The 24,137-nt window shown below is 50.7% G+C and overlaps 2 protein-coding genes across 9 annotated transcripts in view; both read right to left on the reverse strand.

Annotated features, from left to right (window-relative positions):
- Positions 1-9,002, reverse strand: part of LOC101172396 (retinal-specific phospholipid-transporting ATPase ABCA4) — a 36,728-nt gene extending 27,726 nt beyond the window's left edge. For 3 of the 5 annotated variants that reach the window (XR_013650736.1, XM_023964848.2, XM_023964849.2), the window contains exons 1-7: positions 5,153-5,292; positions 4,994-5,087; positions 4,748-4,889; positions 4,523-4,662; positions 4,159-4,286; positions 3,888-4,085; positions 1,893-1,982 (exon numbers count right to left, since the gene is read on the reverse strand). Coding sequence is in view for 4 of the 5 variants with exons in the window: in XM_023964848.2 (XP_023820616.1) it covers positions 1,893-1,982; positions 3,888-4,085; positions 4,159-4,286; positions 4,523-4,662; positions 4,748-4,889; positions 4,994-5,087; positions 5,153-5,218 (858 nt within the window). In the remaining variant the exon portion in view is untranslated. Of the gene's footprint in view, positions 1-1,080; positions 1,190-1,892; positions 1,983-3,887; positions 4,086-4,158; positions 4,287-4,522; positions 4,663-4,747; positions 4,890-4,993; positions 5,088-5,152; positions 5,301-8,872 lie in introns of those variants that run through there. The other 2 variants (XM_023964846.2, XM_023964850.2) reach the window with 2 other exon arrangements.
- Positions 9,003-10,042: 1,040 nt separating this feature from the next.
- The window catches only part of LOC101172644 (rho GTPase-activating protein 29), a 31,349-nt gene continuing 17,254 nt past the window's right edge, over positions 10,043-24,137 (reverse strand). For all 4 annotated transcript variants that reach the window (XM_023964851.2, XM_023964852.2, XM_078935429.1 and 1 more), the window contains 19 exons: positions 23,614-23,710; positions 23,437-23,509; positions 23,306-23,360; positions 22,977-23,126; positions 22,805-22,869; positions 22,618-22,728; positions 22,466-22,546; positions 21,948-22,115; positions 21,747-21,884; positions 20,974-21,155; positions 20,193-20,347; positions 19,975-20,121; positions 19,644-19,742; positions 18,778-18,935; positions 18,514-18,702; positions 18,308-18,445; positions 17,999-18,228; positions 11,627-11,918; positions 10,043-11,325 (listed from right to left, as the gene is read on the reverse strand). In XM_023964851.2, coding sequence (XP_023820619.1) covers positions 10,384-11,325; positions 11,627-11,918; positions 17,999-18,228; positions 18,308-18,445; positions 18,514-18,702; positions 18,778-18,935; positions 19,644-19,742; positions 19,975-20,121; positions 20,193-20,347; positions 20,974-21,155; positions 21,747-21,884; positions 21,948-22,115; positions 22,466-22,546; positions 22,618-22,728; positions 22,805-22,869; positions 22,977-23,126; positions 23,306-23,360; positions 23,437-23,509; positions 23,614-23,710 — 3,470 coding nt within the window. In that variant the 3' untranslated portion in view covers positions 10,043-10,383. The remainder of the gene's footprint in view (positions 11,326-11,626; positions 11,919-17,998; positions 18,229-18,307; positions 18,446-18,513; positions 18,703-18,777; positions 18,936-19,643; positions 19,743-19,974; positions 20,122-20,192; positions 20,348-20,973; positions 21,156-21,746; positions 21,885-21,947; positions 22,116-22,465; positions 22,547-22,617; positions 22,729-22,804; positions 22,870-22,976; positions 23,127-23,305; positions 23,361-23,436; positions 23,510-23,613; positions 23,711-24,137) is intronic.

Consider the following 24,137-nt stretch of genomic DNA (forward strand, 5'->3'; position numbering starts at 1 on the left):
CTCTCTCCTTAAAGAACGGAAGAACGTCTGTTAGAGGAACGTTTTCTCTCCTTAGAGACAGGAGGAACGTCTGTTAGAAGAAGGTTCTCTCTCCTTAGAGACAGGAGGAACGTCTGTCAGAAGAAGGTTCTCTCTCCTTAGAAACAGGAGGAACGTCTGTCAGAAGAACATTCTCTCCCCTTAGAGACAGGAGGAACGTCTGTCAGAAGAACGTTCTCTCCCCTTAGAGACAGGAGGAACGTCTGTTAGAAGAACGTTCAGACAGGAGGAACGTCTGTCAGAAGAAGGTTCTCTCTCCTTAGAAACAGGAGGAACGTCTGTCAGAAGAAGGTTCTCTCTCCTTAGAAACAGGAGGAACGTCTGTTAGAACATTCTCTCTCCTTAAAGAACGGAAGAACGTCTGTTAGAGGAACGTTTTCTCTCCTTAGAGGCAGGAGGAACGTCTGTTAGAAGAAGGTTCTCTCTCCTTAGAGACAGGAGGAACGTCTGTCAGAAGAAGGTTCAGACAGGAAGAACGTCTGTTAGGATAACCTTTTTTATCTTCAGAGATAGGAACAACGTCTGTTAGAAAAATGTTCTCTGTCTTTAGGGACAGGAGGAAAGTCTGTTGGAAGAACATTTCGTCTCTCCTTAGAAACAGGAGGAACGTCTGTTAGAACATTCTCTCTCCTTAAAGAACGGAAAAACGTCTGTTAGAGGAACGTTTTCTCTCCTTAGAGACAGGAGGAACGTCTGTCAGAAGAGCGTTCTCTCTCCTTAGAGACAGGAGGAACGTCTGTCAGAAGAAGGTTCTCTCTCCTTAGAGACAGGAGGAACGTCTGTCAGAAGAATGTTCTCTCCCCTTAGAGACAGAATGTTTAACAAACGTTATGAAACTGCAGAAATCCTCATGAAGGTGAAATAAAAACGTCTGACAGCAGCAGAATGAGGGAAAACTCAAGACGTTATCCATCCCATAATGAATACCCCCTTATTATCCAGAACAGACACATGCTGCTGGTCTCCATGGTTACAGGAATAGAGATAAGTCCTCTGACCGTGAACCTGAACCCCCCCTTTGTTTATTTCTTTGACGCCTACCTGGAAGGGGAAGCGGGGAGACATTCTGTCACCACGGCGACACAAACGTCCCACCTAAAGGAAGAGTCACCAAAAAGGAATTTGCTACCCCCCCCCCCCCCCCCCCCCCGGACCTTCTCCAACTCATTGTTCCACCCGTCAGCGACCGCGCTGGAACAACCGAAGGCCACGTCTGAGGCTTTCTGCTCTTGACCTGGAAAATTCTGCAACGGAAACATCTTCAGCCGAACCAGCTGCACGTCTGACAACGTCACGGGTCCATCGCTGAGCTGCTGGCTACTTCATCACCATGGTTACACATTTCCCCACCAACCTGAGGGCTTTGCTCCTGAAACCTGGAAAGGCTGCACACGCAGCAGCTTCTTTGACATGATGAGCTTTTTTGAATGAACGCAGATGCAGCTGAGTGGCTCCTGTGATGGACATCTATTGCTTTTGCTTAGATAAACTCATTTTGTAGCTGAAGCTGAACGTTGTTCTATATTTCATAGCCACTTGGACTGGATGGGGGGCAGAAAGTTGAACATGGGTAGTTGATAGAAACTCTGTTATTCTCAGTCTGTAAGTGAAACCACATCAGTTTTTTGCATTTCCTCCACTTTTCCTGTGACTAAAGTCCACCATATTCTAGTTTTTAAGAATCCATGACGTCAGCGTCTGCATTGTTGTTCAGCGGTGCGTCTGCAATCGTGACTTGGAGCACGCTCAGTAACCTCAAACCGGCAGCAACAGAAAAAAACACTTCCTGCACAACTACAAACATAAAATCAGGTCCTGCAGGACTCAGACTGTAGAGCTGCAGGAGTTCTTACTATCTGGATCTTGTCGGATGCCGTGCTGAGGACTTGGCCCCAGAAGTGCAGATCAATCCCCTGAGATCCTCTATGCAGAACCTGAGGCATCTGTTGAGAAAGAAGCACAGAAAAGTCAAACTGAAAAACAGAAGAAATGTAAAAACCGGTTCCTCTGTTCTCTCTTCAGATGTTGGAACATCAGCTGGAACTGTTTTGAAACTGTGTTCTCAAATGCAGGAGGCAAAAAACCATGAGTGCCAAACAAAGGTAGAAATATCCTTCCTTCCTTCTTTTTGCATTCAATGAAAATGGTGGGGGGGGCAGGAAAATGTAGAGTCATGGGTAGAAAAATGCTGGAATTCCACCGTCTACACAAGATGTAGTCCATCTGTGTGCTTCTGCCTCCACTCTTATAGGTCATCCTATGTTTCTCAAGAAACGTATTCACCAGAGCCATTTCTATATTTGTTACTGAACCAACCTCCATCTGTCCTTCTACATTCCTCTCCTGGATACCAAACCTCCTCATCACCTCCTCATCACCTCCTCATCACCTCTGTTTCCTGCACCAACATATCGATTGAAATCTGCTCCAATGACAACTCTCTCTCTTCTAGAGATGTTCATCACCAATTCATCAACGTCCAACCAGAACGTCTCCTCCAGCTCACATCCTCCCTGTGGGGCAAACCACTAACGACATCAACCATCACACCTTCCATTTCTATCTTCAGACTCATCACTCTGACACTCTTCTACCCCCAACAACACTCCTAGCAGACTCCTCCTTTAAGGTAACTCCTCCTCCATTTGTCCTCTCATCTCCATCACAACAGAACAACTAGAACCCTGCTCCTGAGCTTCTAGCCTTGCTACCTTTCCACCTGGTCTCCACCTGGTCTCCACCTGGTCTCCACCTGGTCTCCACCTGGTCTCCACCTGGTCTCCACCTGGTCTCCACCTGGTCTCCTGGACACAGTACGTCTACCTTCCTCCTCTGCATCATGTCCACTGACTCTCTACCTTTTCCTGTCATAGTTCCAACATTCAAACTCTCAGTCCAACACTCGTGGCTTTCCTCTTCTCTCTCCTCCTACCAACACATCTTCCTCCTCTCCTCCTTCAACCAACAGCCGTCCAATTTCCACCGGCACCCTGTTGGTGAACACCACTGATGGCGTTCTTCATGGCTATAATTGATCCCTCTCAGCATAAAATAGTTTAAAATAATATTATTCAATCATCCTGAGAGACACAGTGAAAATAAAATCAGGACGTCTTTATATTCTGTCCACCACCTCACTCATTTCACATTAGAGACACCTCAGCATGCCCCCCCAATAGAACAACTTATGAGCTTACGAGTGTGTGTGTGGAGGGAGGGGGGCACGCTTAAGCCCATTAAAGAAACAGGCCAAGACGGATAAAGCCGTCTGATTTTCTGTGAGTCAGTCAGCTGATTCACCCGGCCTCAACCTGAGCTCAGCATGGCTGTGGTGGCGGAGCGGCCCCGCCCACTCAGACACCTGCCCGCAGGGCAGCAGAGTGGCCTTTAGGGTGGGTGTCCCTAAGCCCCGCCCACTCAGACACCTGCCCGCAGGGCAGCAGAGTGGCCTTTAGGGTGGGTGTCCCTAAGCCCCGCCCACTCAGACACTTGCCCTCAGGACACCAGAGTGGCCTTTAGGGTGGGTGTCCCTAAGCCCCGCCCACTCAGACACCTGCCCGCAGGGCAGCAGAGTGGCCTTTAGGGTGGGTGTCCCTAAGCCCCGCCCACTCAGACACTTGCCCTCAGGACACCAGAGTGGCCTTTAGGGTGGGTGTCCCTAAGCCCCGCCCACTCAGACACCTGCCCGCAGGGCAGCAGAGCGGCCTTTAGGGTGGGTGTTCAGCCAATCAGAAAATACAGGGGTGGAGTTTGTTTGAAAACATGCAGAAATATGGCCCTCTGTGCCCCCCTCCCTCAACCCCAGCCATGACAGGCAGCTGCAGAAATCCCTCTCAGGATCTACTAACCAGCTTGAAGATCTTGAAGAAGTCCAGGTTGGCGTAGAGGACGTCTTCTATCCTCTGCAGCCGCTGCTGGCTCAGGGCGCACATGGCGTTGCGGACTCCGTGGAGTCCCATTCGACTCGGGAAAATGATGAAGCGCTCCAGCAACGCCTGGCTGCACGCTATGTCCTTGAGCTGAAGGTCCGGGACCCCGAATGCAAACTGAGAAGCAGTAGAGAACACCAGCGTGGGTTTAGTACGTGACTCCAGAGAACCAAGGAGAACTCAGTCTGACCTGTTCCAGGCGCAGCTTTGCATTGAGCAGCTGGTAAAGCAGCGACTCTGGAAGACCCACATCTCTGAGGAGGTAAGCTGTGAGAAGCTCGTCGTCTTTCAGCATGTCTTCTATTCTCAGCCCACGGCCTGCAATGAAGATCAGACTCGGTCAGAACCAGAACCATCCTGGTCTGAGACGACCAGCAGACATAAATACCCTACCATAGAGGAGAGTTCAGTTTACAGAATAAAACCACGAACATTGTGAACCTGAGGCACCAGACAAGACTTCTGGTTGACCTCTGAGCTGCTCACAGACCCCTTAGTTCTACTATTGCTTTTAGGGTCCGGCTTTGACCACCAGGGGCCCCAAACTGCTTCACCTGCCAAAGCAGAAGGGTTTCTGCGTAAAACGTCCATGAAGTCTGAGAAAGACGTCAGCTCTCGCCACAGTCTGCCATAATTCTGGATGTCTGTCTGGTTTAGCAGAAGCTCCTGGATGTCCACGTAGAACCGTGCCAACCTAGATCAGGCCAAAAACAAAAGCACAACAATTCCAGAGCAGCAGGCTTAGATGTGTGACTTTGATGGACCGCAGTGACGCTCACACTGAGCTGTTGTAGTTGGACACCACGCCTGGAGACTCTCCCCCTGTTGGATGTCTGAAGCAGGGGTTGTTGACGTTGCAGAAGATACCCTGGATCCAGGGCAGGATCCCAGCTGAGGGCATGGCCTTGTTGGGGAAGTGACCTGTTCACACGGGGATCACAGCAGAGGGCAAAGCGGGACTCAGAGTGAGACGATCCGCTCATCTAATGAGCAAAGTCCTTCAGGTTGGACTGAACGCTGCTCACATTCATGCTGCTGGTACAGCGGATTGGCCTTCCTCAGCCACACCAGACCAACGAACAGCAGAACCGGCCAGAAAATCTCCACCAGGAAGCGTTTCTGAAGAAAGAGACAAACTCAGACCAGGAGCTCAGACAGAGATCCCGCTCTTCATCCACATTCACCTTCTGTCTTTTACGAAGAGTCCAGTTCTTCCAGAGGAGCAAGCGGATCTGAGAGCTGGTGTCCATCGCACTGCAGCTCAGGTTGAGCCTCCGAACAGGTCATCAGACGGTGGGGGGGCAGAAACCATCAGTCAGCCCACGGCGACGTCTGGTGGTTCAAAGGTCAGTCCTGCAAAAAGGTCATTTCTGAGATCCAAAAGGTCTGTTTCCTAAAATACCAAACAGCCTTCCTCAAAAATCCAGCAGACTGAGGCCCCTCCCCCCAACTAACATTTGAATATTTATATTTTCAGATGTTTGCCTTTCAGCTCGTCCCTCACTGACACCCCATCACCTCCGCCGCTGCACCCTCCACCTGTCAGTCTCCAAGGCAAGTTTATTTGTGTAGCACAATTTATACACAGTCATTCAAAGTGCTTCACTATGACGGAGTATTAGGGCCACCAGAAAAAAAAGTAAAATTTTAGGAGAAAAAACTCGTAAATTTAGGAGATTAAAGTGGAGTTTAGAGCAGCAGGTGAACGCCGCGCAGCAGCAGAGCAGACCAACTAAACTTAGTTCAACAGGTGAGTTAAATGTTTATTGAGAACATTCCAGATGTCTGGAAGCTCATTTGGTTGATTTACAACTTGTTAAAGTTTTATTTATTGATGGTTGGTTTGCAGGATCTCTGCAGCCCCATCATGAAGCCGTCCCTGCAGGCAGCTGTCCACTTCAATCCTTTCTTCCTCCACCAAAGATCTCTGTGTTTGTGTGATGCTTCCGTCTGAGGAGGAGCAGCACTTTTGCCTTTTTCAACGTTGTAATGCTAATATAACAGACTATTTTCATTCCTCTTTATTGTTTTGTGTTGAAACGGGACGTTTCATCTGCAGGAGGGGCGTATGGAACACTGTTTACTTCAGCATTGGTGTTGGGATGACAGGTTCATGAGGTAATGTGACAGATGAACTTCAGGTTACGTGAATGAAAAGGAGAATAAAGGCTGCAGCGGTTCTCTGCACCCAAACGTGTCTCTGAGCTCCTTATTTTACAGATGAAAGTCCGCTTTACCGACACCGAACCCCGAAAAGACGGCTCCACTGAAAATAATCTGATTTTGAGTCGCCAAAAAGCTCAGAATCTCTTTGTTTTAAACCTAAATAAAGCTTCACAAAAGGCTCCACATATTTCATCTTCAAGATAGGCTCCGATAAACAGAAAACTTTGGTGTTTTCTCCTTGTTAGTCTACGACTTTTTTTCTCCTAAATTTACGAGATTTTAAGTGGTAAATTTAGGAGATAAAATCTCGTAATTTTAGTTGTTTTTTTTGTTGGTGGCCCTAAAATTCTGTCGTACTTCACAGGAAATTGCATTAATATCACAATACATAACAATTCAAAACATATATAATCATAATAAAATTGACTTTAAATGAAGTAAAGAGAAAAGAACATGAACAGAGGTGAGGATGAGGACCCTTCAGGTATACAGACGGCCAAACAGGAATGTTCTGAGTCTGGATTTGAACGTTAAAACAGTAGAGGTCTGTCTCACAGCCTCAGAGAGACTGTTCCAGCGTTTAGCTGCCTAAGACTGAAACGCTGATTCCCCTTGTTCAGTCCACAAATGTTGTTGTTGTTCAGGACACAAATGTAGGAATAAGTAGCTCCTGGTCTGGCTTTGACTCTATGGTTTTGATGTTGGCAATGTTTTTTAGATGGTAAAATGCTGCTTTTATGTTACTGTTTAAGTTCAGGTCAGAGTCCACGATGACCCCCAGGTTTCTGACTTGATTTGAAGCTTTTAGAGACAGAGAGTGAAGGGAACTGCTGACACTTTTTCTTTGTTTCTGTGGACCAAAGACGGTGACTTCGGTCTTGTTTGAGTTTAGCTGGAGAAAGTTGTTCTGCATCCACGCACTGATCTGTTGGAGGCAGTGGCTGAGTGAATCCACTGGCCCATATTCACCTGTTGTCAGTGACACATAGATCTGAGTATCATCTGCATAGTTGTGATAAGATATGTTATTACTGCGTATTAACTGCCCTAGTGGCAGCATGTAGAGGTTGAACAGAAGGGGTCCCAGGATCGATCCCTGGGGCACACCACAAGTCAAGGCCATGTAGTCTGAGACACAACTCCCAATTTCAACAAAATATTTCCTGTCTTCTAGATAAGACTTGAGCCAACTTAGGGTAGATCCAGAGATGCCAACCCAGTCTTGGAGTCTGTGCAAAAGGATCCCATGATCAACAGTATCAAAGGCAGCGCTCAGGTCTAGCAGGATTAAGACAGAGACTTTTCCATCATCAGTGTTCAGGCGGATGTCATTGGTTACCTTGATAAGAGCAGTTTCTGTGCTATGATGGGGTCTAAAACCTGACTGGAAAACATCAAATGAATTTGTTTAATAAGAGAAAGTCAGTGAGCTGTTGGTAGACAACTTTTTAAGGACTTTTGGGTCTGTAATTGTTCAATACTGTGACATCAGGATTGCTCTTCTTCAGGAGAGGTTTACTGACTGCAGTTTTTAAGGCCTCAGGAAATGTTTCAGATTGAAGAGACATGTCTGAGTAATTGGTGCTGACTAAATGTTCAGTACAGACTTTAGAAATCTAGCAGGTAACACATCAAGGCGGCATGTAGACAAACTAAGACAGGTGATGGTCTCTTGTTCTCTCCACCCCCAAAGACACCAACTCCCCCACTTAAGACAGGAGTTCTCCACCCACCCAAAGGAGGCAAACCACCCTTTCAGAAGAGAACCATGACCTCCAACCTGGAGGAGCGACTTCTTCTTCCAGCCGCTGCACACCCAACTGCAGGCCGTGAACCTGAAGGTCCTTGAAGTTTGATGAAAGCAGCAGAACATCATCATCTACAAAAAGCAGAGATGGACTCCGATGGTCCCCAGACCGGACTCCTCAGGCTACTGGGTCCTGACATCCACCTCCAGAAAGTCAAGGAGAAACCTACTTGTACAAGCAGGTAGTCAGAGCAGCACCTGCTGATGTGCCTTTGAGCAACATCTTCACATCCCTCTGAGTCTCAGGTGCTTCAACATGATGACACATGACTCAGAGTCCGAACTGATTCAGAAAGAAAAGTTTTCAAAAGTGAATCAAATAATCTCTCCTTCATAAACCAGATTAATCTGTGGATTTATGACCCTGAAGTAAAGTCTGGAAACCAGCTGCTTTAGGAACATGGCGTGATCAGGTGAGGCCAGAAGGTTTTCGGGTCTCCGTCTGACCTCAGGTTCCAGTCCGTCTAGGATGAGAGCGTTTTCTCTGAGCAGCTGAAGCGGTCGGCCAGTCAGCTGACCGCTGGGTTTCCATTCAGACTCGTTTCCCATGAAGCCAATGTACGACCAGAGTGAGGAACAAGCGGGTTTCAGTCCAGGTCGCCTTCCTGAAGTCATCATGCTGAAAATCTTTACGGCAAAAAGCGACGGAGCAATGATGCTTTGAGCTTGACCTGCAGGAACTGAAGCTGCCATCGGACTTCAGTAAAGCTTCTCCCTAAAGACCAATGATGTCGAACCTGAAGGTTGTCTTCATTAAGACCAGAACACTTTGGTTTTCCTGCTCTGTCCACCTGATTCTCATGAAGACTTCTTCAGAGAGCAGAGTGAGAAGAGGACCAGGATCTCTGCTGGACACCAGGGAACATGCAGAACGTGTTCCACAGAGAACCGCTGGACACGGAGCTTCAGACAGAAGACTAACTGTACTCACCGCTTCAGTTCCTCTGCAGCTGCTCACCGATGTTTGAAGAAGCCGCCTCAGCCTGTGAAGCAATCATCTGACCACCCAGTCCAGCAACCGGCAGAACCCAGTCCACCGAGCAGCAGAACCCAGTCCACCGAGCAGCAGAACCCAGTCCACCGAGCAGCAGAACCCAGTCCAGCAACCGGCAGAACCCAGTCCACCGAGCAGCAGGGTGGAAAACAGCTGAAGCAGCTCTCTGCTGCAGGTCAGCAGGGCTCCTAATCTCATTGCTCTAATCTCTCAGCTCAGCGCGGACAGAAAAAAGGCAGTCGTCCATTTTGAAGCACCTGCTGAAGGGAGGAAGACTATGGAGCTTCATGACTGCAGCCGCTGAGGTTTGAAACCTTCATGAGAAGAAACGCCTCCTCTGGTCCTCTCAGGAGGAGACCAGAAGACAGACGTCAGCTTCAGATCAGAAAACCGTTTTTAAAACCGTCACGTCTGAGAGAAAGACTTTCATTGATTTGAAATCCTCAGACCAACGTGGGCAGAAGAGCCTGGGGTCCTGCGTTTAACCCCCCAGGACTGTTTCTGATCACAAACGTCCAGTTTCTCCGTCCGTCACAACCCAACAAGCTGCAGAGAAACTTCAAGAAGAAAGTCTTTTGGTTCGGAGGAAATTCTAGAAACGGTTTAGAGACTGCCCCCCCCCCCCACCACCACCAGCTGAAGGTCTCACTATACCCCCCCATCTTTGAAGGAGGTATGTGTTCTGCCAGACACGTGTCTTCAACACCTTCCAAGTCATTGAAACAAGTCAAAAGGTTTTTTTTATGTCTTTGGGTTGCACTGTGGTGCAACGGTTAGCACCTTCCCCTCACAACAAGAAGGTTCTGGTTCGAACCCCAGCTGTGCCGTTAGCATGAGTGGGTTTTGTACAGACACAGTCTGTCCCACAGTCCACAGACACGCGTCATAGGTTGATCAGTTTCTCTAAAGTGGGACTGTGTCCCTGTGATAGACTGGCGACCAGTCCAGGATGTAACCCACCTCCCCCCAACAGTACCCAGGTTAGACTCTGGGCTCCAACATGACAGGAAACAGCAGCTTTGTGAGAACCTGGATCCCTGAACGTGACAAAACATCCCCATAGACCCATCAGGAACCTTAGAGAAGACAGAATTACAAACGAAAAGCTTTTTCCAGACAGACGCTTCATGTTTATTTAGACTTTATCAGCAGAGACGTTCCTGCATAAAAGTCTGGCAGGAGGAAGATGATTGTCCAAAAATGACGTTTGTGTTCATGACAGCAGGTGCAGAGGAGCTGGCTCCTGACTCCTCCTCCTGACTCCTCCTCCTCCTCCTCCTCCTCCTCCTCCTCCTCCTGGCTCCTGACTCTTCCTCCTCCTCCTCCTCCTCCTCCTCCTCCTCCTGACTCCTCCTCCTCCTCCTCCTGGCTCCTCCTCCTCCTGCTGCAGGATCATCCTCTGGACCGAGAAGAACTAAACTTTCTCAAACGTCGCCGTAAAGCTTCTGTCAAACAAAATGAGATTCTCTGTGTTCAAGTTCCTGCAGGCGCCGGGGGCGGAGTCTTTGCTGGACGGGCTTACAATCACTGGGGCTGCTGGGGGCTGGAGGAGGGGGGGAGGCGCCGTCAGAGGAGACATGCGTGGGGAGGGGGGCCTGCTTGGGGCTCACTGGGGCAGTTGCTGAGGTCAATGGTAGAGAGGGTTCGGGGTGGGGGGGTGACGTGGGTGGGGCTACAGGGGCACCCCCATTTAAAAGAGTACTGGAAGGTAGGGGCTTGTAAAACGTCCCTGGGGGGGGCTGCAGAGTCCTGGGCGCCCTGAGAGTCAGCATCGGACTGGGAGAGTCCCTCTTTGCAACAGAAAACGGGACCACCGGGCTGGGGGGGGTCTCAGAGGCAGCAGCCCCACCCCTGCCGGCGGACAGCGCTGTCGTAATGGGCTGGGTTCCGGAGTGGGGCGGGGGCAGGTTGGCGATGATCATGGCGGTGCGTGGCGTGACGTCATAGTGCTTGTACTTCCTGTCCCACGTCTTGCGGGGCATGGTCTGCGTGTCGATGAACGGCGATATGTAGTAGCTGCTCACCCTGGAGGAGGTGCACGGCCGGACCCGCTCCGGCTCGGGCTCCTCCTGGATGCTCACGGGGGGGGCGTCCCGCTCGCAGCCCTCCCCCGTGACGTTTCTGTGGTTCCTCGCCAAGGGCATGCTGATTGGTCGAGACGCCTGCCAGCCGCGCTGCGGCCGAAGCTGAATCTTTTGCTGCACAGCGGTGGAGGGGGGGCCTTGGAACATCAAAGCTGACCTTTGCACGTCCCCCCCAGGAGAAGTGGGCCCTTCGTTGGACTGGCCCGAAACCTCCGTTTGGTCTTTTCCAGGCTCCACTTCCTGAACCTCGTCCAGAATGTGTGTGGAGGGGATGACGGAGGAGAACCTCTTAAAGACTTTGGGGTTCTGATGAGACACAACAACAAACAGGTTACCATGGCAACTCATTCCCACTCACGTACACCTGGGGGGGGCATCCCCAACCGAGAAACAAGGTCAGACGTTGAGTGACACATGATAATGATGATGCTGATGAAGACTGACTCTTCATCAGGGAGGGGTCAAAGGTGTCAGGTCTGACTAGAAAGCCCACTTTCTGAACAATAAAGACGACCCCCGCCCCATACACAACACCTGGCTGGTTGACTGCAACCCCCAGCCATGGATGTGAACACGACTCATGGGGGAGGACTTGGTCCATCCTCACCTCCTTTATGTCTGTCAGCGAGGTGGAGTGCTTGCTGAGCTGCCGGACCTTCTGCTGGGGGGTCAGCCTGGGGGAGTTCCGAGCCGTTTCAGACCCCTGCAGAGGCGGATTGTCAAAGACGAGGTGGAAATGTCGCACCAGCAGCTCCACCATCAGGACCTGGTAGGGGTAGTCCACCAGGGACGACAGGGACACCTCGGCGTCCGTCTGCTGGGGCTTCACCAGCGTGGGCCCAAAGATGATGCCCAGGTTACTGACGGTCATCTTGTTCTCCTCTGCATGTTCTGCCACCCTAAGAGGAAGGAGGACACACCGTGAGGAGAAAGGAGACGCTTTCTCTGATTGGCCCTTCTAAGACGACGCTATAGCCGCTATAAGACGCTATAAAGACTCTGCTATAACATTGTAGAGCTACGGAACTACGGCCCACGGGTCTGTTTTTATTGGCAAATTTTGAAAATATAATTGAATATGGCCTGCACATGGCGCTGTTGCACTTCTCAGTTTCAACACTAGATGGAGTCGGTCGCAGAAAGGTGTGTTGCGGAGTGGGCGTCTGCTGAGCGGCCTGCGTGCCACGAGAGAGAGGGGGGGGGAGGAGGTGGAGATGGGTGTGTGTGTTCGGAGGATGGAGCATTTTAAGAAATAGCATTCTGAACTGTGAAAAAGTATTTTCCTTTATGTAAAACAGAACTTGTTTTGTTTTTGGAATTTATTTTGTTCATAGCTGCACATTTTGTCACAGAGTGTAATTGTAAAATGAAGCTTTTTAAATTGTGTGCGTTTAATGTTAAAATTGTCCTCGTTGGTCACCCATAAGCCCCTTTTTTTTTGGTCTACTTTTCTGAGAAAACAGGACTTCGACTCTTAGAAACTACAAAATCCTGCACTCTGCCAGTCAACCACACTAACGGCTACGTATGTACAGATCTGCTGGCTTCAGCTGCTCAATAAAGCCGTTCTGAACTGCCTGGTTGGAATGAGGTTTCATTGTCTGAGTGAATGTTTCATTTTGACGTGAGCTTGTTTTATGTGGCTCAGATCAGCATCACTGCTCCCACCGACAGCAATGTTCTTCACATTATAGGTCAGAAACACAGTAATCATGTGTCAATATGTCACCTCTTGTGTGCGGCCCAGACCTTTGCTCATTTTTCTGTATTTGGCCCTCACCAAAAAAACTTTGGACACCCCTGCTGTAGAGGTCAAAAGGGGGGGCTTACGGCGCCTCCTCTAAAACAAGAGGAGCTTACGGCGCCTCCTCTAAAACAAGAGGAGCTTACGGCGTCTCCTCTGGTACAAGAGGAGCTTACGGCGCCTCCTCTGGTACAAGAGGAGCTTACGGCGCCTCCCCTAAAACAAGAGGAGCTTACGGCGCCTCCTCTAAAACAAGAGGAGCTTACGGCGCCTCCTCTAAAACAAGAGGAGCTTACGGCGCCTCCTCTAAAACAAGAGGAGCTTACGGCGCCTCCTCTGGTACAAGAGGAGCTTACGGCGCCTCCTCTAAAACAAGAGGAGCTTACGGCACCTCCCCCTAAAACAAGAGGAGCTTACGGCGCCTCCCCTAAAACAAGAGGAGCTTACGGCGTCTCCTCTGGTACAAGAAGAGCTTACGGCGTCTCCTCTGGTACAAAAGGAGCTTACGGCGCCTCCTCTAAAACAAGAGGAGCTTACGGCGCCTCCCCCTAAAACAAGAGGAGCTTACGGCGCCTCCCCTAAAACAAGAGGAGCTTACGGCGTCTCCTCTGGTAAAAGAAGAGCTCACGGCGTCTCCTTTGGTACAAGAGGAGCTTACGGCGCCTCCCCTAAAACAAGAGGAGCTTACGGCGCCTCCTCTAAAACAAGAGGAGCTTACGGCGCCTCCTCTGGTACAAGAGGAGCTTACGGCGCCTCCTCTAAAACAAGAGGAGCTTATGGCGTCTCCTTTGGTACAAGAGGAGCTTACGGCGCCTCCCCTAAAACAAGAGGAGCTTACGGCGCCTCCTCTAAAACAAGAGGAGCTTACGGCGCCTCCTCTAAAACAAGAGAAGCTTACGGCGCCTCCTCTGGTACAAGAGGAGCTTACGGCGCCTCCTCTAAAACAAGAGGAGCTTACGGCGCCTCCTCTAAAACAAGAGGAGCTTACGGCGCCTCCTCTGGTACAAGAGGAGCTTACGGCGCCTCCTCTAAAACAAGAGGAGCTTACGGCGCCTCCCCCTAAAACAAGAGGAGCTTACGGCGCCTCCCCTAAAACAAGAGGAGCTTACGGCGTCTCCTCTGGTACAAGAAGAGCTTACGGCGTCTCCTCTGGTACAAGAGGAGCTTACGGCGCCTCCCCCTAAAACAAGAGGAGCTTACGGCGCCTCCTCCAAAACAAGAGGAGCTTACGGCACCTCCTCTAAAACAAGAGGAGCTTACGGCGCCTCCTCTGAAACAATAGGAGCTTACGGCGCCTCCCCTAAAACAAGAAGAGCTTACGGCGCCTCCTCTAAAACCATAGGAGCTTACGGCGCCTCCTCTAAAACAAGAGGAGCTTACGGCGCCTCCTCTAAAACAAGAGGAGCTTACGGCGCCTCCCCCTAAAACAAGAGGAGCTTACGGCGCCTCCCCTAAAACAAGAGGAGCTTACGGCGTCTCCTCTGGTACAAGAAGAGCTTACGGCGTCTCCTCTGGTACAAGAGGAGCTTACGGCGCCTCCCCCTAAAACAAGAGGAGCTTACGGCGCCTCCTCCAAAACAAGAGGAGCTTACGGCGCCTCCTCTAAAACAAGAGGAGCTTACGGCGCCTCCCCCTAAAACAAGAGGAGCTTATGGCGCCTCCCCTAAAACAAGAGGAGCTTACGGCGTCTCCTCTGGTACAAGAAGAGCTTACGGCGTCTCCTCTGGTACAAGAGGAGCTTACGGCGCCTCTTCTAAAACAAGAGGAGCTTACGGCGCCTCCTCTAAAACAAAAGGAGTTTACGGCGCCTCCCCTAAAACAAGAGGAGCTTACGGCGCCTCCCCTAAAACAAGAGGAGCTTACTGCGCCTCCTCTAAAACAAGAGGAGCTTACGGCGCCTCCTCTAAAACAAGAGGAGCTTACTGCGCCTCCTCTAACACAAGAGGAGCTTACGGCGCCTCCTCTAAAACAAGAGGAGCTTACGGCGCCTCCTCTAAAACAAGAGGAGCTTACTGCGCCTCCTCTAAAACAAGAGGAGCTTACGGCGCCTCCCCTAAAACAAGAGGAGCTTACGACGCCTCCCCTAAAACAAGAGGAGCTTACGGCGCCTCCCCCTAAAACAAGAGGAGCTTACTGCGCCTCCTCTAAAACAAGAGGAGCTTACGGCGCCTCCCCCTAAAACAAGAGGAGCTTACAGCGCCTCCTCTAAAACAAGAGTAGCTTATGCCGCCTCCCCTAAAACAAGAGGAGCTTACGCCGCCTCCCCTAAAACAAGAGGAGCTTACGGCGCCTCCTCCCCTAAAACAAGAGGAGCTTACGGTGCCTCCCCCTAAAACAAGAGGAGCTTACTGCGCCTCCTCTAAAACAAGAGGAGCTTACGGCGCCTCCCCCTAAAACAAGAGGAGCTTACAGCGCCTCCCCTAAAACAAGAGTAGCTTATGCCGCCTCCCCTAAAACAAGAGGAGCTTACGCCGCCTCCCCTAAAACAAGAGGAGCTTACGGCGCCTCCTCCCCTAAAACAAGAGGAGCTTACGGCGCCTCCCCTAAAACAAGAGGAGCTTACGGCGCCTCCCCTAAAACAAGAGGAGCTTACGGCGCCACCCCTAAAACAAGAGGAGCTTACGGCGCCTCCCCTAAAACAAGAGGAGCTTACGGCGCCTCCCCTAAAACAAGAGGAGCTTACGGCGCCTCCCCTAAAACAAGAGGAGCTTACGACGCCTCCCCTAAAACAAGAGGAGCTTACGGCGCCTCCCCTAAAACAAGAGGAGCTTACGGCGCCTCCCCTAAAACAAGAGGAGCTTACGGCGCCTCCCCTAAAACAAGAGGAGCTTACGGCGCCTCCCCTAAAACAAGAGGAGCTTACGACGCCTCCCCTAAAACAAGAGGAGCTTACGGCGCCTCTAAAACAAGAGGAGCTTACGGCGCCTCCTCTAAAACAAGAGGAGCTTACGGCGCCTCCCTTAAAACAAGAGGAGCTTACTGCGCCTCCCCTAAAATAAGAGGAGCTTACGGCGCCTCCCTTAAAACAAGAGGAGCTTACTGCGCCTCCCCTAAAACAAGAGGAGCTTATGGCGTCTCCCTTAAAACAAGAGGAGCTTACGACGCCTCCCCTAAAACAAGAGGAGCTTACGGCGCCTCCTCAAAAACAAGAGGAGCTTACGGCGCCTCCCCTAAAACAAGAGGAGCTTACGGCGCCTCCCCTAAAACAAGAGGAGCTTACGGCACCTCCCCTAAAACAAGAGGAGCTTACGGCGTCTACTCTGGTACAAGAGGAGCTTATGTCGCCTCCTCTAAAACCATAGGAGCTTACGGCGCCTCCTCTAAAACAAGAGGAGCTTACGGCGCCTCCTCTAAAACAAGAGGAGCTTACGGCGCCTCCTCTAAAACAAGAGGAGCCTACGGCGCCTCCTCTAAAACAAGAGGAGCCTACGGCGCCTCCTCTAAAACAAGAGGAGCTCACAGTGCCTCCCCTAAAATAAGAGGAGCTTACGGCGCCTCCTTTAAAACAAGAGGAGCTTACGGCGCCTCCTCTAAAACAAGAGGAGCCTACGGCGCCTCCTCTAAAACAAGAGGAGCCTACGGCGCCTCCTCTAAAACAAGAGGAGCTCACAGTGCCTCCCCTAAAATAAGAGGAGCTTACGGCGCCTCCTTTAAAACAAGAGGAGCTTACGGCGCCTCCTCTAAAACAATAGGAGCTTACGACGCCTCCCCTAAAACAAGAGGAGCTCACGGCGCCTCCCCTAAAACAAGAGGTGCTTACGTCGCCTCCCCTAAAACAAGAGGAGCTTACGGCGCCTCCTCTAAAACAAGAGGAGCTTACGACGCCTCCTCTAAAACAAGAGGAGCTTACGGCGCCTCCTCTAAAACAATAGGAGCTTACGACGCCTCCCCTAAAACAAGAGGAGCTCACGGCGCCTCCCCTAAAACAAGAGGTGCTTACGTCGCCTCCCCTAAAACAAGAGGAGCTTACGGCGCCTCCTCTAAAACAAGAGGAGCTTACGGCGCCTCCTCTAAAACAAGAGGAGCTTACGACGCCTCCTCTAAAACAAGAGGAGCCGTGTGCAGCAAATCCTTTCCACTGACAAACGAAGTGCGTGCATGCTAGCTAATCCTTTCTGTTTCTACATGTGCACTTTTCAATAAAGGTTATTCAAATAAATGTGTTGAACAACAGTACCTGGCGCGACCGCTAGAGGTCTCCAAAAACAGGTTAGAAATAATCAGCCCATTAAGTAAGGGTTAATGGCCTTCGAAGTGTGCGTTTATTGCTTTTTAACGCACGCCGTGGAAGCCTTCACACTTCGAAGGCCATTAAACCGCTTATACCATAGTCACTTGCAAAAGCAATACATATTAACCAGGTTTTAGTGCTTAATTCTTGTTTTTTTTCGATTTGGATCGCTTTTCTCAGAAAAAGCAGACTATATGTTACCTGATGCGCCGCATCAGGTAACATATAGTCTGCGTCGCGCTGCACCACCGCTGCAGTCAAGTTTTGGCGATATATCTATGCTGATGATCACGATGTGTTGAATAAGGCATCAGATCAGAGAAAAGGTTCTCCTCTTACCGCTTGTTTTTGTCCAGATGATAAAGCTAAAGGTTGTTGTAAAGAAACCGGCGCAGTGATACAAAACATTTAAGCTAGCTGACCGGAACTTCTTTTTTCACCATGCGGTTATCAGGTTTTAATGCACACCCAGCAGCCAATCAGAATCGAGTATTCACCCGGACGATGGTATACCAGAAGATTTCAAACACATTCATGAAACACTATAACTTTGACTCATATCTGAACAGACTAACATGAGCTGAAAAAAAACTTTTTCCATAGGACTGATATGATATTCTACATTTGTACAACAGTCTTTGTATTTTATATTCTTTAAGCAACAATTATCAAAACCAAAGAAAAAAAGAACCAATATATTTAAATCTGTGTAAAGATACTATTTATAAAAATATTAGTTTCAAGTTTTCCAGTTGATATTAAATTTATAGAAGAAATAAAGATGTAAGTACTGACATCTGAGTAGGTTTGGTTGCTGTTGAATCTTGGTATCCAAGGACAACCAAAAATTGGTGAGGACAACCATGTATTACTTTTTTTTCCTTATTTGTAACGCTGGTTACAGGAGGAGCTTCTGCTGCCGCCCCCACGACCCCCATAACTTGGTGTAGAGAAGATGGCGGAGCTCCGAAGGAGGAAGCTGGGCTTCCTGTGGAAGGACTCACCTGTTCAGGTGAGCCGTCAGGAAACACAGCGTCCTGAAGTTAGAAACAGGAAGCTGGTTCAGCAGTTCCCTGACCCGGGAGAAGACTTTCTTCATGTGGGGGCCCGGCCCCTTCCCTGCATGCTGGCCCTTCTGGTTTCTGCCGCCCCCCTCCTTGGATGCTCTCTGGGACTCCTTGGCCAATCCGATGAAGTCGTTGTAGAACCGGTGGAGGATCAGCGGCTCCGGTAACTGATGGAGTCAAACATGGATAAACGCTCAAAGCAAAGCCCCGCCATCATCAGACCAATCAGATGCGGCGGGGGCTCACCTGTCGCAGGTAGAGCTTCAGGACATTGCTGATGTCATGCGGTGAGTGTTCAGACAACTCCACTAAATCCTTTCCGTTTTCAAACGCCTGACAGAGTTTCTCCACTCTGGACTTGGCGCCGTTCACGCGGTAAATGCCCTGTGATGGCAGAACAGCTGATCAGAACCACAGCGTGGGGGGGTCCATGAGCTTTCAGGTAGACCTACCTTGACGTTCAGAGCTCGGCTCTCAATCTCAGACGCACACTTCCTGATGATGAAGGGAATCCCGTCAGGACAGTTCTTAGCCGCCAGCGCAAAGTCCACCCCGAACAGCTGCAGCTTCCCCGGCAGCTTCCTGTGGCCGCACTGGATGGCGAGCGTTTCCAGACACTTCTTATGGCACGCCAGCGAGCACTGAGAGGAGAACGCAGACCCGCCCATCAGCAGAGAGACGCTTTGCTGAAGGGCATCCATGACGGACATCTTTACCTCTTCACACTCGGCCCCGTGAAAAACCACCAGTCCGTCACATTCCCTGCACTTGGAGGGGGCCCGGAGTTTACGGAGCCGGTGGGTCTGAGCCGCTTTGGACATCTGAGCGTTCCGGAACGGACCCGGAGAACTGCTGGTCACCAGCTCAGCCGGACCTGGATTCAGAGGAGACACCAGACCCAAAACTGAAACCAGTGCAGGAAGCCTCTGATGCGGTCCTGCTCTGTCCTCAAAGCCCCTCCCTGGCTGCCCCCCAGCATCAAAGGTTAAACCTCCCAACGGTTCCAGCTGCCAGAGGGGAAGAGATGCTAAGACAGAACCAAAGTCAGAAGTATCCGTTTCAAACTAGACTTTTAAAAGAGTCAAACATTTTATAAGAAACTTATGTTTGTGAGAAATTCATTTCTGTAAAAAACACATTTCTAAAAAAACTATAAACCCTAAATCATTTAGTTTAAAAGGAACCAGCAAGGAAAATGGGAAACAAACTACACTACACATAAAAAAAAGAATCGTGGGAACATTAATGCGAACGTCCATGAGAATGTTAGTGAAAAAATCCGTGACAGTTACCGGGAACGTTAGTGAAGAACGTTGGTGGAACGTCAGTGGGAATGGAACATGACGCTCTGCAGTCACACCTGAAGTCTGACTGAAATAAATGAGTCGACATCCCTAACCCCGGCCCCAATGGAGGCGGGGCCAAACGCTGATCTTTTCTAACGCTAACCCGTCACTGAACCACACCTGCAGTAAACGGACCAGTTCTGACGCGCGTTGGTTCTAGTTCTACCGGACATCCTCAGGACCGCGGCTAATCCGCTGAGAAGCCAACAGAGTCAAGAACAGCGGACAAACCTCACCGTTGTCTAAGGGAGACAGTGGCTCCCTGTCGTCCAGATCATCCGCTGAAGACATGGTCCCAGTGGACGGCGTCCTGGGCAGCCGCCGCCTTAAGTCACCTTCAAGAACAGAAACAGCTTCAATGGCAAACGTGGCAGAAGGCCATTCAGGTGCGGCCATGAGCCGGATGTCAGGTGGGATGACGGGCGTCTCCAGCATGAAGACACAAAGTCCTAAAAACTGGACTCCGCCTGTGGTCCTCGTGCCTGGTTCCGACCTCTGAAGGGTTTTTTATGGTTTCCGGTTCTTGTCTGCATCGTCTACATCAGGGTTAACGGAGCAGCTTCAAACCTGGGCTTGCAGTGGGAGAGTCGATGGACCTGGATTCGCTGCTGCCCCCTGCGCTCTCAGAGTCGCTGCACACGCCCCCCTGGCTGACCTGGCTACCGGAGGCCCAGGCTTTCCGTTGGGCCTGGTTCCTGGAGGCCGCAGAAACATCTAAACGTGGCAGAGGTCGTCAGATCCCGACCTGCCGTCAGAGTTCATGCCTCACTGGTGGGAGGACTAACCTGGTAAGTCAGTGCTGCTGCTGGACCTTTCTCCTCCCATCTTTACAGGCTGGGGATGAAGAAGATCCCCTTCATCGCACACGGTGGTGGACGTTTGGGACAGGTTCCCTTGGGAGGAATGACTGCTGCTCAGGAATCGTTTGTTGAACCCAAACCTGCAGAGAAAGACGCCGCGTTTCTGCTCCTGTGGTGGTAAACGCCAACTCTCTGCTTTTGGTTTCACTTCTTTTTTATTTTGGTCTGCTTTTCCTCGGATTATGAGTTATGAGTTTTCATTTATGAGTACAGCTACAAATTTAGTCCATTTGTGAAGAATGGACAGAGAAACCTACAGAAATGGAACATTTATCATTTCATTCATCATGAACTGAGAGAGAGAGAGAGAGAGAGAGTACTTTATTAATCCCGAACTGGGCATTCATCTACGTCCTGTTGTTCTACATCCCCTTCATCTACGCATTGTCCTTCTACTCTGAACCAGAGCATTTCCTAAACGAGGAATCTGAAAGCCAAACTCATGATCCTTCCTGCTGCTTCCAGCAACATTTCCTGAGGAAGGGCTGAAAATGTCCTCCTCCCAGATTCCTCCTCTCACGCCGAGTGTCTGCAGGGTCGGCGGCGAGTGACTGTAGAGGAGGGGCAGCTTAAAGCCGCTGTCACTGTAAAAACTGATATCCACTCAAAGGCCCCAGTTCCACTCACTATAAGACTCCTCCCCCTGCAGACGAGCAGTTTCGGTTTTTGCAGAAAGCCACCAGCTTCCTGCTGAGACTGGCGTTACCTTGAACCCTCGCAGGAGACTGAGTGAAGATGCTCTTTGGGCAGGTTCCTGGGGAGGTTCCTCACAAACTCAGCGTAGCATTCTCCAGGTTCGTACAGTTTGGCGTTCTCGTTCAGGGCCTGGTAGTGAGTGGGGGCCACCACCGTCTGAGCCTGCTGGATCTGAAGCCAGTTCACCGTCACCTGAGAAGAACCAGCAGAAGGTTTGGCAGAGGAACATCAGCATGAAAGCAGCAGACACATTGCACTGCATGCAAACATCCATCAGTCTGTCAGTGCAGTGCATGATGGGACGGCTGCAGAACACCAACAGCGTGGCTCTAACTCCTTCTACAGATTTTTTTTTGTCTCGGTTATTCCCTGAAGTTACGTTCTTTTCAGAACAGTTTTCTACTGAAGGCCTGATGACACAGGAGACAGAAACCCAAAGTTTCAGTGACCAAGTCCCTCGAGACCCCAGCAAAGGGTTTAGGGTCAGGACAGACCCGCTAAAGGTTATCAGGATAGTTTAGCAGTGGGGTCAGGACAGACCCCTGGACGGTCTGATTGGCTGCTGACAGAAGAAAGGCACTGATTGGTGGATGAGTAGGAGTTTAGAACTAGAGTTTGTGTGTGTTTGTGCTATGGCTGAGAAAAACACATTTTAGGAGACGCAGAACATGTGTGGATATCATGTTCCAGCAGCAGAACCCTTCTAGAATGTGTCTGTCTAGGAGGTCGAATGGGGGGGGTCATAGTTCTAAACAGTGTTGATGGCTTAGTGCTGCTTCTTACAGCTTTAAGGGTCAGGTCACACTGGAAGATTGTCTCCCGGAGCTGTGTAAGAACCGTCCTCTTGGCGTTGGCCAGGTCCATCCTCCTGACACCGGCGTCAGCCCGGCAGCTCTGGTACTGGTCCTGTGCCTCTTCAGCCTGCCCAGAGCAGAGGCTAAGAATCTTAGAGTCCAATAGGTTTCCTGGCGGTTGGCTTCTCACCTTCTGCAGCGCCTCCTCCTCCAGCCGTCTCCTCCTGTCCAGCTGCTTGTTGCCGGGGTTACCCTGCTCCTCCTGAGAGCGGCTGCTGGATGAGAGCACCTTCTTGTACTCCTCCTGCCTCTGCTCTGCCAGAGTCTGGGCTTTTCTCAGCGCCGCATTGGCCTCGTGCTGCAACGACCCAGGACCAGCAGAGGAACATCAGCAAGCATCTGCAGACGGAGCATCTGCAGACGGAGCATCTGCAGACGGAGCATCTGCAGACGGAGGATCTGCAGACGGAGCATCTGCAGACGGAGGATCTGCAGACGGAGCATCTGCAGACGGAGCATCTGCAGACGGAGGATCTGCAGACGGAGCATCTGCAGACGGAGGATCTGCAGACGGAGCATCTGCAGACGGAGCATCTGCAGACGGAGCATCTGCAAACGGAGCATCTGCAGACGGAGCATCTGCAGACGGAGCATCTGCAGACGGAGCATCTGCAGACTGACGGTCACCAGTCTGACGAGGACACCTACCATCTTCCTCTGCTCCCGCTGCCACTGCTCCTTCAACTCCTTCCTCAGCTTGTCCAGTTCATTCTTCCGAGCCAGAAGAGGCTGCAGAAGGACGGTTCTCATTTAGTCCAGAAGTCTTCAAACAGGAAAAGAAGGTCACACCTGAGAGCTACCTGGATGAACTTATTTGATTGGAGGGCGAGCGCAGTCTGTAAGAGCAGCGTGTTGTGTTCAATGTCCTTCTTAAAGGTGGAGATGTAGATGTCACTGAACGGCATGAAGTCCTGAAAGACACGCACAGATCTGAGTCGGTCATCAGAAGGAGGAAGTCCAGGTGAGTCACGGAGACCTCGGTGGTACCTGCTGGCTGGCCAGCGCCTTTGCTGACTCTGCAATTTTGCTGTAGTTTTTAGCGTATTCGATATCTGCAAGACAGGAAGAGTTCATAGAAAGAGGTCTGTCAACCTGACGTGTGCAGCAGGTACAAGGTGGGACATTAGCCCCTCCCCAACCCCCCACTCTTAGCCCTCACCCATGGACACCCGCTTCTCCATCCACACCAGGAGGTCCTTGATGTGCTTGGACCAGGCCTTGGCGTAGAGAAGGGCCGACTCCACCCCGACCTCGTTCCTCAGCAGCGTCAGGTCCACTTCCTCCTCTCTCGAGAGCTGCAGGTCTGGGCCTGGGGGGTCAGGACACAAATGTCAGGAAATGTCAGGCCCCCCCATAAACACCAACAGAGCGTGTTAGCCCCCATGAGAACAACATGGACCTGCTTTTCAACAGACCCAAGTGGGGGGTGGGGTAAGGGCGGGGCGGGTCAACTTCAGGAATCAAACAACAGACACGCTGAACACTCACCCCCCCCATCCCGTTTGTGGTGTCGGTCAGGATCAGCAGAGAGGTCGTCAAAGGACTGAAAGACATTTGAGGATGAGCAGACGGGAAACGGTCCATTTGTCTGGTTCTCCTCTGAGGAACCGGGCCCTTACCCTGCTTCTCCTGGTCTGGGGGCCCCCCAACCCTGAGGCCCTGTCCACATCTCCCATCAGGAAGTCAGAAACTCTGCGGCGCACAAAGTGAATGGGTCACAGTTTAAGTCAGGGGAGTGAAAAGCCCCCCTGCGTGCCGGTGGTTCAGCGTCCACAGAACTGAAGTTCTGGACTCACACATTTCCAAAGGTGAAGGCCAACGTGTCGATGGCAGCGTGGATCTCCCGGAACACGGCGCTTTGGTCCTCAAAGGTCACCTCAGAGAACTTCACGCCTGTGCGTGAGAAACCTCAGTCAGAATGACATTCAAACAAGCACAACACCCTGGTTCTGGTCCAAACGGCTTCACATCTGCTCTGGTTTCTCCAGACCATCAACAGAAACCTGAACGCTTCCTCAGAGGTCTGCAGTTCTGGATGAACTCACAACATTTAGGCTTGTGCACAAACACTCTCGTGCATGCAAATGCACACACACACACACATCAGAATGTATACACACACACACACATCAGAATGTGTACACACACACACACACACACACACGCACACACACAACGGACTCTTGAGGTTTTCCAGTTCTGCTGTCCGATCCGAAGTTTCTGACCAGCAAACGGTTTGTTGAGAAGAAGAAGCTGAAACTCCAACACCGAGTTCTGAAATCTGCTCGGCGTAGAACTTCCTGTCTACCCACAACAGGAA

The sequence above is a fragment of the Oryzias latipes genome, chromosome 17, assembly GCF_053564925.1.
Source record: "Oryzias latipes strain Hd-rR chromosome 17, Olatipes_Hd-rR_3.1".
Lineage (NCBI taxonomy): Eukaryota > Metazoa > Chordata > Actinopteri > Beloniformes > Adrianichthyidae > Oryzias > Oryzias latipes.